This window comes from Ostrinia nubilalis, chromosome 8, assembly GCF_963855985.1.
Source record: "Ostrinia nubilalis chromosome 8, ilOstNubi1.1, whole genome shotgun sequence".
In the NCBI taxonomy this organism is placed as follows: Eukaryota; Metazoa; Arthropoda; class Insecta; order Lepidoptera; family Crambidae; genus Ostrinia; species Ostrinia nubilalis.
This window is the reverse complement of record NC_087095.1, coordinates 15260396-15273626: the sequence shown is the minus strand read 5'-3', so window position 1 is coordinate 15273626 and position 13231 is coordinate 15260396. Positions and strand designations below refer to the sequence as shown.

Below are 13231 nucleotides of genomic sequence, written 5' to 3'. Positions count from 1 at the left end.
AAAGTTACGGTTATAATAAGGTGGTGCAACTCAGCCTAATTATTTCATCACCAGATCTTTAAAAAAAATACTTTATCACATACCACAGTAATTGGATCCGGAGTGGTCATAGTATAATTTTCAGGCCTTGGCTCTCCTCTGGGGATTTTGTATATGAAATGGTTTTCTCTTCGACTGAAAGAAAGAAAAAAATTCAATAACAAAAATTGCATTAATTTTAATCTCAAATTACAGTTTTAAATAGAAAAATAATAACAAATGACAATAATAATAATTAGGCATACTTCAACAAATCATCATCATCATCAATAGCCATTTACAGTCCACTGCTGGATTATGAGCGTCCTCCATTATAGTGAAGGGTTTTTCCGGACTTTTTAAAGCTTGACCTTTTTTAATGTAGAGCTTTTCAGTATCATTAAGTCTAATATTATATCTACTGGATAAATACTTACACGATGTGTATAGCAGTGTTCTTGTCCTCAATTTCGTAGGCGTTAAAGTTGTTCCCGTCGAGAGTCGACTTTTGCGCCTCATACGTGGCATAGTAGCAAGCTACTCGGGAGTCGGGGTCGATTCTGTAATACAAAAAGTGAATTGAGTTTTTGAAACTATTCCCACCATTCGTTCCCACTGTTACAACGCCTGTGTAGCCAGGATAATACTATGCCATGGCCCTGAAGGCTTTGAAGGCCAAATTTATCCCGGAGAATGATAAACTGTCATTGGACCCGCAGGGAAATTAATCAGAAGGAAATATAGGAACAATTCGAAGTGTTACGACATTGCCAGACAAAGTTTTGAAGCCTCACGAAAAATTTTAGATAATATGTATTAAACTTAGGCTGAGTAGCACCACCTAATTTTGACCGTTACTATAACGATAACCGGTGTTTTTTGTATGGATTTTGACAGATTTTTGAGTTTGCCAAAGTTAAGGTAAGATGGTGCAACCCAGCCTGAAAGTGTTGTGCAATACAAAAGTTCTAAATCAGTTCATACCTCTGGTTCCTCGCCCTCCATTGCTTGTAAAGAAGGTCGACATAGTCCAGGCATGTTTGGTATTTGACTGCACAGGCAAGCTCTAAAATCTTGCTTCTGAAGAGACGAGTCTGCGGCTGTTGCTCTATGTTGTTCGTTAGAATCTTGTATATTGTCACTATTTTCCGACGAAGGAATCTCTGAAATAACCAAGTTTGTTATCAAAAAAGTTATTTTATTACTTTATATCCTAATTCACTATCTTCCACTTCCATTGTTGCTGTTGCTCGACTTCTCCATCAAAGCAGAACAAAGATAGGTAGTTATATTTTTCGCGTCCATTGTTATTCCAAATTTCCATGAAATAAGTTAGAAGCTACTTAGGCTGAGTTGCACCATCTTATAATAATTTTAACAAACGTCAAAAATCTGTCAAACTCCATTCAAAATGCATCGGTTAATGTTAAAGTTACGGTAAAAGTAAGTATGGTGCAACACAGCCTTAAGCTGAGTTTCACCAACTTATTTTAACCGTAACAATAATAATAACCGGTGCTCTTTGTATGGAGTTAGAAAGATTTTTGACGTTTGTTAAAGCTAAAGTGCAACCCAGCCTTAAACTTCTGTCTACAGTTTATAGCAAAACCAATCATCATACAGCAACATTTTCCTAAGAGTTTCATATCTTTAGTGCAAGTACCTATATTTCAAAATTAAAAACGGTAATTGGATATTAAAATTTGTCAAAGTAAAGTAGTTAATAAAAATACTTCTAGAAACAAACCTGCCACTCCGAATAAATTACTTTCGTCATCTTACATCCTGCATCTTCTATCTTGAACATCTCGTAGCCCGATGCCACTGATTCCCACACCATCAAGCTACGTTCCTGGTCTAAGAAGTCCAGGATTCTCATTGCTAGGTCCTGGGACATATCCCCGGATACGTAAAGAGCGAATACGTCATTGACAATCTGAAACCAGTTTTATTTTTATTGGGTGAAGGTTCTTTCTTTACTGTTGCCAAAGCAGATACAATAGATTATTTATTCATGTGAATTCTGTCGGACATTAACCCTATTTTGTCATTATATTCTTACCTGGGCTCTGTTCAGTTCACTGATCATAAATAGGTCGTCTTTCAAAGTCTTTGCTATGAGTTTCCATGTGTATTTGTCATAATTAACGCGGTAATACCCTAGAACATAAAAAATAGAAAAATGAAAAATTTATAAAAAAAAACTCATTTAAAATCAAAGTTATCATTCGCCAGATATTCTTCTGTTTTGAAGACTGTAAGTTTTAGCTTACACAATACAATAACATTATGGCATCTTAGGCAGTTAAAACAGTTGTGATTTTGCAAAAAATCTATAGTTAGTCTCATGACGTGCTTAAACAAACTATAAGCATTCCCACAATCTTGACATTGAGAATGTATATTTACAGTAATTACCGATGAAAACATAATAGCAGCAGTGGACTTGGCAAGTTGCATGTGTAACCAATCGCGCGTAGATTTGGAAGCTGCGCGTGGGCAACTAATGGGCGGCCATAAACATAAACATGGTCAAGGTATTGCCAATGTCACCCAGTTCCAAGTTCAAGATGTTGAACTTCGTTAACAGTAAGTATTTATGTGAGTTGCCATTTTAATTAGGTAATGTTATCGAGAATATTATGTCCTTGCAGATCATTTATCTTTTTCTGATACCAAGATAATAATATGGTTAACTTTGAAATTGTTCGAAGGTAGCCAAAAAACCATAATAAGTAATAGCAATTTTAATACTTTATGGCCACTTTTCAGAAAAAAAATCAAGCTTAATATCAAATTCGTTCCGTAGCTGGGTAAAAAAATGGAAATAAAGTTATTAATGTCAAATCTGGATAATGTTTACATTGAATTCAAGCATGAATCTGCGACAAGTTCTACATTCTAAACTCTAGATTTAATTTAATTTGATGAATATTCTTCGAAAATTACTGAGCTAGATTTCACATCAAACCTTACCAGAAGCATTCGTATTGAGAATAATCCACCCATTGTTCAAATTCTCACTGAAAGTGTAAGTCTGCCTGCCAATAGTGAATCTGGGCTGGTAGCAGTTGTAGCAATTTGACATGTCCTGAACGAAGTAAGATATCGGAATGAGGTAGTCGGACTCTCTTCGGTGCTCGTGGGTGAAGCTGAAGCGACTCTGGAAGATAAAGAAGATAATATTAATAACACCAAGTAATCAAGTTCTTACGAGTGCAAGTACAAGAGATTGAAGACAAAAGTAACTTCAAGAAATTGAGGATAATGTTGCAAATATTTACAGTACTATGGGTCCCAAAAGCTTAATTTTGAAACTATGTAGGTATGTATAATCTATTTTGTTGTTGAAACAAATTCTCAGCTAAACAAAACAGTCATTTGAAGGTAGAAGTTAAAAATATTACATTATTTACATTTCACATTCCAAGGAATTCATGGACTGAATAACAATAACAAATTCTGTCTAAAATAAGCATTATTCTCTTTTGGCACTAAATTGCATGTTCTAATAATACGAGTATTATAATAATGAGCTTATTAACTTAATTCAAAAAGTTTTGTTGCGCCAGTGTCGAGGGATGCTTAGTAATATTGAGCGATCGCCTTACAATTTTAATAGTTTTTCCCCTTTTTCCGTTAATTATTATTATAATGTCATATAAACAGGAATTTAGGAAATTCTTACCTGTTTCAGTTGTATAGCATTAGGAGTTCTGTCTCTCAATACTTGAACAGAAATCACGGGGTACCCTGAATGACGGAACCAGGAGTTGAGGACTTTGGATGCGGTTGAGCCGTTGAAGAATTGGTGGAAACATTCCACCGTGTCATGGTCTAGGTTGGTCATAAAGTCTTGTAGGGAAATGTACAAGCCCCTTCTAGAATAAGAAGACAAAAATATTTTAGTACTGTGAAAATTATTGATCAACTTCATTCTGAGTTTAATTAAATGTTTGTCGTCATCATCATTAGGTCATTTACTCGTAATCTCCACTGCAAGAGCACACAATCTTTTTTGTCTAACTTAGGTACTCTCTCACGTTTTCCAGACGGCTTGGGGTAGCCTGAACTTCCCATGTTTTTTCTTTAATTTTTTTTTCGCATTATGTAGTGTATGAAACACTTACTTGTTATTAATATATTTCACCAACGCCTGATGGAATCTTTGCGACCCTATCCAGTTCTCAACCATCCACAGTATAGACGCCGTCTTCATGGTGACCAGCTGCTTCCATCTCCAGAAGATATTCGCTGCCGGCTCATTCCCAAAGTCTTGCAAGGCTCTTAAGCCTGCACCGTGTTGCCAGTCTACTAACATCGCCGAGTGTTTCATTTGAAGACCGTAGTAGTCTAATGGCCGTTTGAACTTCATGCTCTGGTAACCATCGCCATGATGGTACTGTGAAAATTTTAAAGTAGAATAAATCCCAAGTTGTTATAAATAAAGTAAGTAAGATATACAGGTGTTTTGAAAATTATTATTGTAATTTAATAAGTGTTATTAGTTGTAGCATAGCATTGAGATCATACATTGTCTAAAATTCATTATTTTCTGGGTATCGAATTACGAATTGGGCTGCAGTGGTAGATATTATAATTTACTCACACTAACAAAAACTGGTACACCTAAAGTTTTTGTACGTCTAAACACTGATTGCCTATTTTCATTCTATTGTTTTAATCTTGTTGTTGTGACTCATAGTTTATGAGGCGTCTCAAGTTTTGTTAGGTATTAACTAGAAGAGAGAAGACTAGGCCCATCTTCAGATGAATTTGCCTGAGTCAAGAAAGAGTAAGTAAGATATTATTTGCAATACCTACTTTGATCAGTGACTCAGTTTATGATGTGTTTCAAGTAGAGTGTTGGTAAGAGATGTTGTCCCGCCTTAAGAATAGTTTCTAAGAATTTACCTGAGTCAAGTAATAATAAGCTAGATAAGTGGCAATGCCTTCTTTGAACCATTCCTCCCTCCACCTGGTTCGGGTCGGTTCTCCAGGGTTACCGAGCCACACTCTGCTCAACTGCTGCGCCAGTTCAAAGTTCATTCTTTCAATCTGTTGAATGCTGATGAACTCTGGTTCGTTGATTACGCGAATCGCACTGTGAAGGTGAAATTATTACTAAATTATGTAAGTAACTATAATCATTATTACAAAACGTGCTTTAGATTTAATTGAATCAAGCAGATGTTACAGAATAAACATTCTCATCATTATTGTGTACTTATTACAGTTTTTTGGCTTCAATTTAGTTCATGGTTATTTAAAATACGATTTAAGCATAATTTAAGTCATCATTCAAGATACTCACTTGTTTGTTAGCACGTTCCAGCTACCGACTTCGTACCCATCCAAGTCCTTTGGTATTGCTATAATATTAATAGGCCCAGTAGTGATAGACCTATTCAACATCGAGTAGTCCCTGAAAAATTGGAGTATGTTCTCCCCCAAATCCAAGATATAGTAGCAGTTCTTCAGCTTGTGTCGCGGAGCCCACACTATGAGCGCATCGTTGGTGTATATTGATGATGTTTTTATACCTTGGAATTGGGATTGGTGGAAGGTCACTTGTGATAAAGTGACTTGAGGCGATGGTACGTAATTGATTATGAATCTTTTATCAGGTAATCTGAAAAGAATATCTTAGTGAGTTACAAGTATAACTAAATTTGTAAGATGAGTTACTAAACGACCGACTGTTAAAGAGATAAGTATCTGATCCTTAATAAATTATAAGCCCAAAAGCTCATTATGATTAGAAAATATCTTCATAAAATAAGATGGATACAATGGGCAAAGAAGTAAATATGAGGAATAAGAAAGTTTGCACAAGGTAAAAGATAAAAATCGTAAAAGAAAAGTTTAAATGTTTATGATGAAAAAAAAAGTAAACGATCAACTCTGGATGGAACCAGATAGTCTTTATTGATATGTCACGGAGTTGACACCAACTTTCTTTCCGCAATAGCAAAGAGGAACTTATCGGAAATAGAAAATATTATCGGCTTTCCCCAGCAATGCTTTAGGCTAGTTTTTATTCCATGTAAAGCTTGGGCACACTGTGAGCTTTAAGCGATGATAATGAGATTTGTAATGTCAAGTTCGTAATGCTAAAAACAACGAATTAAGTTAGTACATAAAATACGTTATTTAGTGTAAGGTCAAAATAATAATTATTTAAAAAATAGATTTCTTTAAATTAAAGACGACCTAATTTGATGTAGCATGGTGGAATAAAAAGTTTCCTTGTTTTACAACACGATTTATTTGATTTCAATGCAATCTTTAAATCTTGTGAAATGTGTAGTTTTTAAAAAGTATGAAAGTCTCATTCGCTTCTCGTGCAACTGCCTCAACACTATTGTATATTGAAAGAAAAAAGAAGAAAGAAAATGTTTTATTTGGCCCAACATATTATTAAATTAATACAGTATACAGCTTAAAATACAGTATATAGCTGAAAATACTGTGACTTGATGTCATTCGCTCGCACGATATCGCTTCGCTCGCTCTATCCTCCATCCTACCTTGCAGTTCCTGCCATACAAGGCGCGCGGCCCATTTGTGGGCGCTGAGAATGGTGTCAATTATTGTGGTCAACCAACAACATAACGTACAAGATACCCCATATAGGAACAGCTTGGACATTTTTAGCTGTAATGACAGTTTTATGCGTGTCGTGTGTTAGACTATTTTGGATACTGACTAGAATAGGGATAATTTACGTTATTGTGACCAGCCTTGTAGATTACAAGTTTTATTGCCTCCTAATGATCCATTGAACTATGATAAATGCAGTAATAACCTAAATGGACTTTGATAAAATTTTATTAGTAAACAAACATGTGATTAAAACATGATAGATGATCACAATATTTAAATATTGAAATTGGGACAATTTTAACTATCAGGAGCGTATCATTATTGAAATTCAGCTTAAGACTCGTACCAATAGAATAGAAATATCGAAACAAAAATTTTAAGCCCAGGCGCAAACCACCGATTTTTTGTCTGCCGATAGTTTAGTCGGGCAGTTAGTCATCATGGGCATGTATGAAAGTGCGCACATTACACCGATTGATTCTTAATACAAATTAGAATCGAGCCCAACTATCGGCCGACTAAAAATGGGTGGTCTGCGTCTAGGCTAAGGGTTTTGCCTTTAACTGGTTTAAATATTGAAGTTCAACGAATCTAATTGAGGTTTAAGGGTCATTATGTTATTAACAGAGATTAGAAAATATTTGGGAGAACCCTATGTTCAGTTAGTGGAATTCCTATTGCTAAAACGTGATGGTTTAAAGCTCAAACGTTTTTCCCTAAAATATATTCACAATTGTTAAATATCCTATACTCACAATTGTTTTTTCAGTTGCTCGGAGATAACGATGCTGGTGTTGGTATACTGCATATGGCGGTCTTCGGGGGCGACGTAGACTGTGAATTTGAAGGCAGACTCGAAGCGAGGGTTGTCGAAGCACGGAATGAAGTATTTAGCCTTGTCTGGAGACAGCCGAGTCTGGATCATATACCTGGAACGGAAGAAATATTACAGGGTAAAGGTAAACATTAAGAGAGGGTAAAAAAATCCTCCATTGCTTCTGGTAAATTGGAGAGCCGTGTTCCTGCAATGGAGACTAAACGACCTGATGAATCGTAAATATTGTGTGGACCAGAAAATGTAGTGTATGTAGGCCTTCCAATTGGTGATCATATGCGATATAGTGAAAGTCGCGGGAAGCACCGGGATGCAAATTCTTTGGACCTTTACACCCGTATTCACAAACGATGCTTGCTTATGTGAAGCAGCAAATAGAATGCATAGCGTTGAATAGAGCTCTATAATTGGTTCGTGTGTGACCCTGTGCATCCACGCGCACTGTGAGACCTCATAGTAATGTTTGTGAATACGGGCGTTTGTCTATTAGTGGACGCCATTTGGTTATATTTCGACAACAAAGTTTGACTACAAGGTGAAGTCTATGTCAATTTATTTAATACCTAACTTTTTTGCAAAACATTTCATAATTTTAAGCCAACTACACTTGAGTTGAACACACATAGAAGAACGAATACCAAAACATTCATTTTCGTATAGCGCAGACGTTCCGCCTACAACTTTACAAGGAACCGATTCAAGGTTGTCTCCGTGCGAAACAATGAATGCGTCCATGTTGCAGACAAATTAGTAAACGTGGTTATTTTAAACATGACTAGGGTAAACCGACAGTCATTGGACGCTGACAGTCATTGGACAAAACAACCCTTGAATTTTCTTAAAATGAATATTCCTTCAAATACAATGAATATTCCTTTAAAAAAAAAGCCCTTTTATCCCCATCAGTCGGAATCTCTCAGTTGTTAAAATAGAAATGCTATTTTTAATTCAGTAAATAACTGTCCAATAACTTTTTTAAGTGTCCAATGACTGGCAGTTTACCCTAGTTAATTATTTATTTTATAAATATTACAAAAATAGTATTGATAAATTATTCAAAAACAGTTGCGACCAAGAAACAACGAAAACTGATTGTATGAACAACTGATTCTTGTTCAACGATGGATTTTAAGGTCTTAAAAAGAATAATATCTCTCGTATACAAAAGAATAATTAAGGTATCTAATGACAGTGTTCCAGTAGGAACATGTACATTTTTATGGTGGTTACAAAAATTTTCAGCGAACCTAAATAACATCAAATAAATATGTTATGTAGTAGGTATAATTATGGAATTTGTTTCATTAAAATAATCTCAATAAATGTTTAACACACAAATGGTTGTACCTAATTACTTCCAATACTTACATTATAATTATGTATAGACCTTACCATTTATTCTAACTGCAACTTACCATAGCCCCTATTTGTCATGTCCAACGAGCCAGAACGCTCTTGATTTATTACAGCAATTAGTTAAATCATACCATTATGGAATACCCACTAACCTTATTCAGTGAGTACATCTTGGTCTTTGATTTTGATTTTAGAGGACTATCGAAGAATAATTATAAACTACTAGCTTTGCTCGCAGCTTCGTTTGCGTGAAATTTTGTCAGCCACAGAAAAACCAGGATAAAAACTGTCCTATATCGTTTCTCTCAGGACTCAAACTATCTCTATATTATCATAAAAATCCGTTCAATGGTTAAGGCGTGAAAGCGTGACAGACATGTAGAGAGTAGGGACCAAAAATGAATAAGAAGAAATATTTGGTAGAGTTGCATAAGATAATAATTACACATTTTGGCACTAATAGGTCTAATGGTCTATGGTTATTTTAGCGAATAGAGTCGCTTCTCAAACTAAATGTTTAAATAAACAACTAAAAAATCGAACTGCCTAAGGCGGGACTCGAACCCACGACCTTCCGATTCAAGTTCGGTTCGATGTTTTCAAGTTGTTTATTTAAAAATTTAATGGAATATGGTCTGAGATAGAGTAGAGGTGACCGCGAAATTACGTCATTGGCAAATCAGAGCAGGCAGTTAGCGTCAATTAGTACATCTCAAAATCTAGCTAATGTAGTTTTACAGTTCCTGTGAGTAAAAAAATGTCTAGATGTCTAAATGTCTATTATGTCAAGTCCACTGCCTTTAAAATGACCTTTGGGAGCCCTTCGAACCATGGCTTAGGTTTAGTTACTATCATCGTCATCATCATCATCGTTATTTCAGCTGTAAGACGTCCACTGCTAAACAAAGGCATCCCCTAATGACTTCCATATTGTCTACCCACAAGGTGGACCGACGATATCATAAAGGTAGCAGGAAGGCGCTGGATGCAGGCTACCAACCGGTAGTCACTCTACTAGCATAATGAGCAATAATATTAGTTACTATTTTTTTAATCCATGGCGACTGTTCAATTGAGCCCTTGTACAACTGCTATAGGATTCGATAAATTAAGATCACCGTTATTTTGACAGTATACTTCCCAGTTCTGTACCTGTTAGTAATTTGGTTTCTTGGCGATAGGTACGTCTTACAATTTCTTTGAGCCTCAGAAATATTTGCCCAGGTGCATCGGAGGTCAGCATTCAGTGAGTACTGAGGACATAATCTTCTATATCCTAGCTATATGAAACAAAACATAGGCTGGAAAAACTACGCATAAAATGTTTGAATTAATTTAGTCTACTTCATAAAATTAAATATAGGTAGGTAGGTACCCTTTGCGGTCCAGCGTATGTAGAGTTTAGTACACCTAATGGCACATCCTAGCTCTAAGTTACGATGTTTATTTTAGAGGACATCTTGTAACACCTAGTTCTTAGTTACGATATTTTCTAAAGAGGACATCTCGTAACATCCTATCTTTATGTTACGACATTTTAGAGGACATCTCGTAATCTTCACAGCCTATAATGGATTCCCAATGCAACGCAAGCTCAATCCAAATCCGTCGAGTTGTAAACCCAAACGCGTAAACTTGAGCTATGGCGAAGGTCAGTTTACACAGGCCGATTGTAAATCGTAATGCCTAATGAATGTATTACCATGTTGAGACCGCACGTGGGAGAGAAGGCCGACTGCACTGAGGGCAGAGTAAGCTTAACACCGCGACTTTAATGTAGTAGAAATAGGGACGATTTTGCAAAAAAGATTTATAGTTTGACGTGCTGTCGAAGTATCGACTGCACTTACATGGATTTGCTAGCTTTTAAGGGATTTCTAGTAAATGATTAGTTTTATTTTTCTTGTTAAATACTTAGTATCTAATACAGATGACGCGGAATGATACATAATAATAAAGACCGTGGCTTAATTTGAAAAAAAAAAAAAAATGTAGAGGCTACTTTTTTCTCCCCAATATTTTTTCTACAGCAAAAATATTTATTTTTTGTAAAGGTATGAGTAAAACTAATCCGATTCTTAACTCCGAACATAATTTTAATGTTATGCCATAGACTTACCATAATATTTGAGAGCGCTACCTACATAACTCTAAATAAAGACAAATGTTAAAATTCATCAAGGATTGTAATGATAATAAAAATAAACCAACGATATAATAACGCCTTAAAATGAAATTATAGATCATAAATGTAGTCTTAAATCACCAGGCACATAATAATTTCTGAGATATATTTTAAGCCGATATGTCACAAGCAAAGTTGTGTCTAAGAACTAGTAGTATTTTTCTTGTTCGTCTTAAAAATTAGTCTAACTCTCCCTAGTTAGGCACGCTCTTTTTGGGAATAAATAAATAAATGTTTGTAAAGCACAATGTTGCTATGCCCAAACCGGGTTTGAGACTAAAGATTGTGTAAGACCTTATGTACAACATGGAATGCAATAAAGATATTACTATTGACACCCTGTATATGATATCGTTTTTGAGTCGTCTCCAAATAATATGACGTGGCATCAATGCAGTATCGTACTGACCTTACCACCCGAACGCAAGCAATGTATTCTTAGATAATCTGCGAAAGTCTGCCGCGACCTTGTCTGAATGTAAACACTGCTCTTCATTTATGAATAACTAGCTGACCCGGCGAACTTTGTTCCGCCTTAATGGCAATAAATAAGCAGACTTTTTTTTTAAATTTCGAACGGGATAAAAAGTATCCTATGTCCTTCTCCTGGCTCTAAACTACCTCCCTGACAATTTTCAGCTAAATCGGTTCAGCCGTTCTTGAGTTATAAGTGGAGTAACTAACACGACTTTCTTTTATATATATAGATTATACTATTTTGAGAAAAAGATACAATTATATAAAATTTTTGGCATAGTTCAACTTTAAATAAGATTCTAACACCCATATTCACAAACGATGCTTGCTCAAGTGAAGCAGCAAATCGAATAATTGTTGAATAGAGTGTTGATTGGTTCGATTGTCACCCTGTGCGTGCACTGTGAGACCTCATAGTAATGTTTGTGAATACGGGCGTAAGTGTGGTAAAAATAGGGCCTATTTTGCTCTGTTTTTCCCATGAATATCGTAAGACGCGACCAAGAAAAAAATATGAAAAAAATTGGCTAAATCCTCAATTTGCCTCTGGTACCTGAATTAGAGGAGATTGTACTCCTGCAGAGGAAACATCGCATAATGAGATTGAATATTTTCTATAAGTACAAAAACTGAAACTATACAAAGTTATTTAGCAAGTAAAATATGTAGAGATAATAAAATATACAGCAGAATATTTTTACCGCTACAGATTCGACCTCGAAAATTTTATTTACAAAATCTGAGAATGATCTTTAGACTTGCAAATTTCAGAACCATGTCGTCAAACAGACGATAACAGCTCTTAAGTAAGTGATAAAAAGGAGAATAGAGTCGCAAATTAGCGACAGCATGGTAGGTGCATGCAATGGCGCACTTACATTTTTGTATGTTGAGCAAACTATTGTAGTTGAACATTAATGGTAATTAATACATAGTTTATACTTTGTACCTAATTCTAATTCATACAAAGTTACCTAGGTATGTAACTTTTTGAAATTTCACATCCCATTTTTAATAAAAAGTTACACTTAATAAGGAGTTAATGTTTACTATATTATTCCATAGGAACTATTGATATTAATACAACGACATAACACTGGCATCTTATGTAGAACTGTTTTTAAAACAATATTAAAATCATTGGTCACTTACTTCGTAACTCTATCCTCGTCGTACTTCACTAAAAACACTCCTTCACTATCTTCTGTCACTTCTTTCATGAAATTCATTTTAATCAAGTAATACTGCTGATTGTTGCCTTTATACGGTATTAAAGGCTCGCTCAAATATATCATCAACTTCCCCCGGTGCCCATCATAGCTATACGGTCTTGGCTTATTCACAATATCATGATTCCCCTTCATGACCTGTATCGATTCACCTTTGATCGTCATATTTTTCGCTTCCATTTCAATCATGTTTATGTTCGCATTCGCTATCACTGTTATAACTATGTGACAATCGTAGAAACAATGTCCCCCGTAAATATATGGCATTATAGTAATGTCGTATTGCACTGGATAAATCGTATAGTTCAAACACTCCTCGTCAACTGTAAATGCCTTTGCTGACGTCCAGAAAAATAACAAAAAGAAAAGCGCGCGAAACATTTTGACGTTAACTTTTTTTAATTCGCGCCAAAATAAGGCGTTCGGAACGTCCTACCGCGTCGCTCGCTTGGACTCTTTTCGTATAGTACACTCTCATTCTAGACGCCGGCAGACATTACCAGTATATCCTGAACTCCTCCGCCC

General features: G+C 35.5%; 1 protein-coding gene across 1 annotated transcript in view; it reads right to left on the bottom strand.

Moving 5' to 3' along the window:
• LOC135074026 (aminopeptidase N-like) overlaps positions 1–13231 on the bottom strand; it is a 13979-nt gene extending 748 nt beyond the window's left edge. The window contains exons 1-12 of the mRNA XM_063968331.1: positions 12630–13231; positions 7380–7553; positions 5333–5650; positions 4933–5122; positions 4149–4420; positions 3707–3899; positions 2995–3181; positions 2081–2178; positions 1766–1954; positions 1003–1181; positions 456–578; positions 84–174 (exon numbers count right to left, since the gene is read on the bottom strand). Coding sequence (XP_063824401.1) covers positions 84–174; positions 456–578; positions 1003–1181; positions 1766–1954; positions 2081–2178; positions 2995–3181; positions 3707–3899; positions 4149–4420; positions 4933–5122; positions 5333–5650; positions 7380–7553; positions 12630–13087 — 2472 coding nt within the window. The 5' untranslated portion in view covers positions 13088–13231. The remainder of the gene's footprint in view (positions 1–83; positions 175–455; positions 579–1002; positions 1182–1765; positions 1955–2080; positions 2179–2994; positions 3182–3706; positions 3900–4148; positions 4421–4932; positions 5123–5332; positions 5651–7379; positions 7554–12629) is intronic.